General features: G+C 34.4%; 1 protein-coding gene across 1 annotated transcript; it reads right to left on the minus strand.

The window, feature by feature from the left end:
• Positions 1-710: 710 nt before the first annotated feature.
• LRRN1 (leucine rich repeat neuronal 1) lies at positions 711-3,184 on the minus strand (the record flags this gene model as incomplete). The annotated part of the gene is made up of 1 exon (XM_081315624.1): positions 711-3,184. One exon carries the CDS (start codon positions 3,182-3,184, stop codon positions 1,034-1,036), a length of 2,151 nt encoding a protein of 716 aa, XP_081171750.1. The 3' UTR covers positions 711-1,033.
• Positions 3,185-3,581: the final 397 nt, after the last annotated feature.

Below are 3,581 nucleotides of genomic sequence, written 5' to 3' on the forward strand. Positions count from 1 at the left end.
CTGCTAAGCTTGTAAGCCGCCCTGAGTCTTCGGAGAAGGGCGGGATATAAATGGAATTAAAATAAAAAAAATATATAAAAGCTAAACTTTTTCTTCAGCAGACATATTTCTGATGACCATCAATATTTCTACCTTTAATATATAAATGGTATGAATAAATTTATATTCAATAAGGGATTTTTTTTAAAAAAAACGAATCTGACCTTAGAGAGGTATCATTTTACAGAAGATTGAATATATTTTATGTCAAAACATAAATCATCATAAAAACTGGTGATGCAAATTAAGGATACATTATTGCAACTCTTCTAAAAAACAAACAACAAAACTATAATTTATTGTACTCATCTTCATTCTATGCCAGGTGTTGGTGGATTACAGAGAAAAAAACTACATTATTTAAAGTTTCTACTAAATATAATAAAAGATAATTAACATTTAGTTTGTTACATTGAAAAAGTGTACATATTTTAATTGTTTTGTTAGCTTTACCTAAGTTTATTCAACTATTAAAAAAGAAAAAAATGAATTGTTCATAGTCAAAAACATTCAAATCAGTTGATACAACATTACAGTACAGCCAACTAAAATTGTTCAAAATCTTGTCATCTTATCTCAAGTTTGAAAGAGTCCTTAGACCAGATTATGACAAAGCTGGTTTAATGTATTTTCAAGTTGGAATCATTAAGATTTTGTAGGATACTGTACTTCCTGTTGATGGCTTCAGAAGAAAGGGGATCAAGCGACTTGAAAAATCAAAGGACAATCTCGGCCTTTAATTTTTTGAATAGTTAGATCAACTTGGTTAAAGCACAACTAAAAAAATTGGAAGCTAGGTGAAGCTGCCATTTTTGTGTGAAAACAATTGCGATACGCTATACTAAAAAAAATTGAAATATCCACCTATCCTCACCACTCTGCCACAAAACTAGCAAAGTCAGAAAATACAAAAGTCTTCAAACTTGTCACTTTTGCAGAATAAAGCAAAAAAGTCTTTGTGCTCCTTACTACCAGAAGCAAAATATCATCTGAGTTACCACATGTAATAGCTTCTGGATGTGTCCACTTGAGTTGGCTTGGTTTCTGCCAAGCCTTCCTTTTCTTTTTCACAGTCACCTTCCCAGAGATTAATAAGTGGAGGATACAGTTCATTCAAGGGAATAGAAGAGGTCTTTTGCATATATTTTTTCAATGAATGATGATAGTTTTTCCTTTTAAACCTTTTTGCAACGTATACAGAAACAGAGGCAAGACTAATAACAGCAAACATGCATCCCATGACTGCAGCCAGGGCTGTGCTTGTTTCTTGGTCAGTAATATCAAGGGCAAATGCTGCATTTTTTGTAGTAACATTTACACAAGACTTCTGAGTTTGCTGGTGGATATTGGACACTGTGAGACAGACTTCATAATCTGTGGAGGGTTGTAAATGGGTGAGATTGTATTCGTGCACATCAACTGGGACCCTTGCGGTGTATGTAATGTGTGGGTTATCAATCTTCATAGTTGCAGACGACCACTTTAAGTTAGATGTCATAACATTAGAGTTAGCTTTCCAAGAAACTAGGATGGAATGAGACTCCGCTTGCTTGACATAAATTTTCAGCACCTGAGCACCATCGAGAAGTGTTCCGTTCACTCTTATAGTAGCCACTCTTGTATCTGCACCTTCTATATTTTGAGCTACACATGTGTATCTTCCTGAATCCTCCATCTGAATACTTGATATTTCCAGTGTGCCTTCACTACTAATCTTATATTTGTCTGAAAGAGTTTCCATAGTTATTTTATTCCCAAGTGGAGTAACCCAATAAATCTCAGGCTCAGGTTCTGCCATAGCCCGACAATCCAAAAAGACAGTCATGCCAATGTCTAAATTCAAATGGTTTGGGAAAGTATCATGTGAAATCATTGGAAGACACTGTTCACTAGAATCCTGTACTAATACCTCCTTTACTTGTTGTCCTCTGTATTCTGGTGGCGTAGCACAAAACATTGATAAGGGTTCCATGAAACGAATATTGGTCTTGTTTGAGTTGATCCAGTGAATGACACAGTCACACCTGAGTGGATTAGTGTGAATACTAATCTCCCGCAAATTTGGAAGGGATTCTACTGTTTTTTGGTAGACCGCATTCAAGGCATTATTATTAAGCATCAAGCTTTCCAAAGCAGGAACATTCCGAAATGCTAAACGATGTATGTAAGATAACTTTGGGTTATTGGTTGCTTCAAGCTTTGTAAGTTCAGGAAGATTGTCTAGTGCATACCTATCAACAGACACCAGCTCTCCCATGTTGTTGATCCCAAGTTCTTTCAACCGAAGCATGTTTCTGAAATCTCCTTCTTGAATTTTATGGATTGGGTTTTTGTTAAGATCTAAAAATTTTAAATTTGGGACTTTCTCAAGTGCAAGCTGAGGAACTTTAGCCAATCTGTTATCATAAAATGAGAGACTTTCAAGACTATCCAAGCCCACTAAAGCATTTCCAGGAATGTCAGTCAAATACATTCCAGCCAGAACTAGACTTCTTAAATTTGACAGTGATTTGAAGTTCATATCTAGTATTCCAATCACAGGATTTTCTCCAATCATCAAAATTTCCAAGTTAGGTGTAGAATCAAACCAACGACTATCAATAACTTTTAATTTATTGGAATTAAGATGAAGTCTTAGAAGATTCTTCAAGCCTGAGAATGCATTTGCAGAAATTGTACTGATTTGATTATGGTTGATATAAAGTTCCTGTAGATTGCACAGGTCTTGTAGGCAATAGTCTGTCATCTCTGTGATCTGATTTTCCTCCAAGTGTAAAGTAGTTAACTGAGAAAGATTTGATAATCCCACATCTTTTATGCTAGTGAAATTATTTTGTGAAAAATCCAACTCTGTTAAATTGAAAAGTTGCTGGAGTTCATCTGTGGTCTTGGCAATATTGTTGCTTTGTAAGAGAAGTACTTGAGTATCACTGAAAAGGCTACTGGGGATTTTTGTTAAACGAAGATCATTGCAGTCAACTGTTGGAGCTTCCCTGTAGGTTGACTGAGGAGTAAACCAGGGTCTTATTTCACAGACACACAATTGTGGGCATTCATTGTTTTGTATGGATGTTGCTTGAAATGAATTTATGAGCAGTCCCAGTGCCAGCTGGCAAATCTTTAAAGTGAAACTAATATGAGCCATATTGTTTTCTTCTAGTTTCTCCTTATTAATCACAAGAGCAGATCAAATATAGCTTGACAGCATAAGAAATCAAAAGTTTTTGTTTTAAACGTTTGGGCATCCAAAGAATGGAAGATTCTCTTTATGAACAATAAATATTCCAATGATTTTTCACTGATCTTATTTCTTCTATTCTCTTTAAGTTGCTTCTGTCACTATAAAGCAGTATGTCTGAAAAGAAAAATAAATAAATTTCAATTCACAATTTTCAACATTAAGATCTTTCTTTACCCTATATAGTTTATTTAGTTTAAATACTAGTACCTTTCTGCATGCAGACAATATTTAATACAAAATTATTTAAAACCTGTTAATGATTTAAATGTACAGAATTGACCATTAAATGGCTGCATTTTTT

Source organism: Vipera berus (assembly GCF_964194415.1).
Source record: "Vipera berus genome assembly, chromosome: 2".
Classification (NCBI taxonomy): domain Eukaryota; kingdom Metazoa; phylum Chordata; class Lepidosauria; order Squamata; family Viperidae; genus Vipera; species Vipera berus.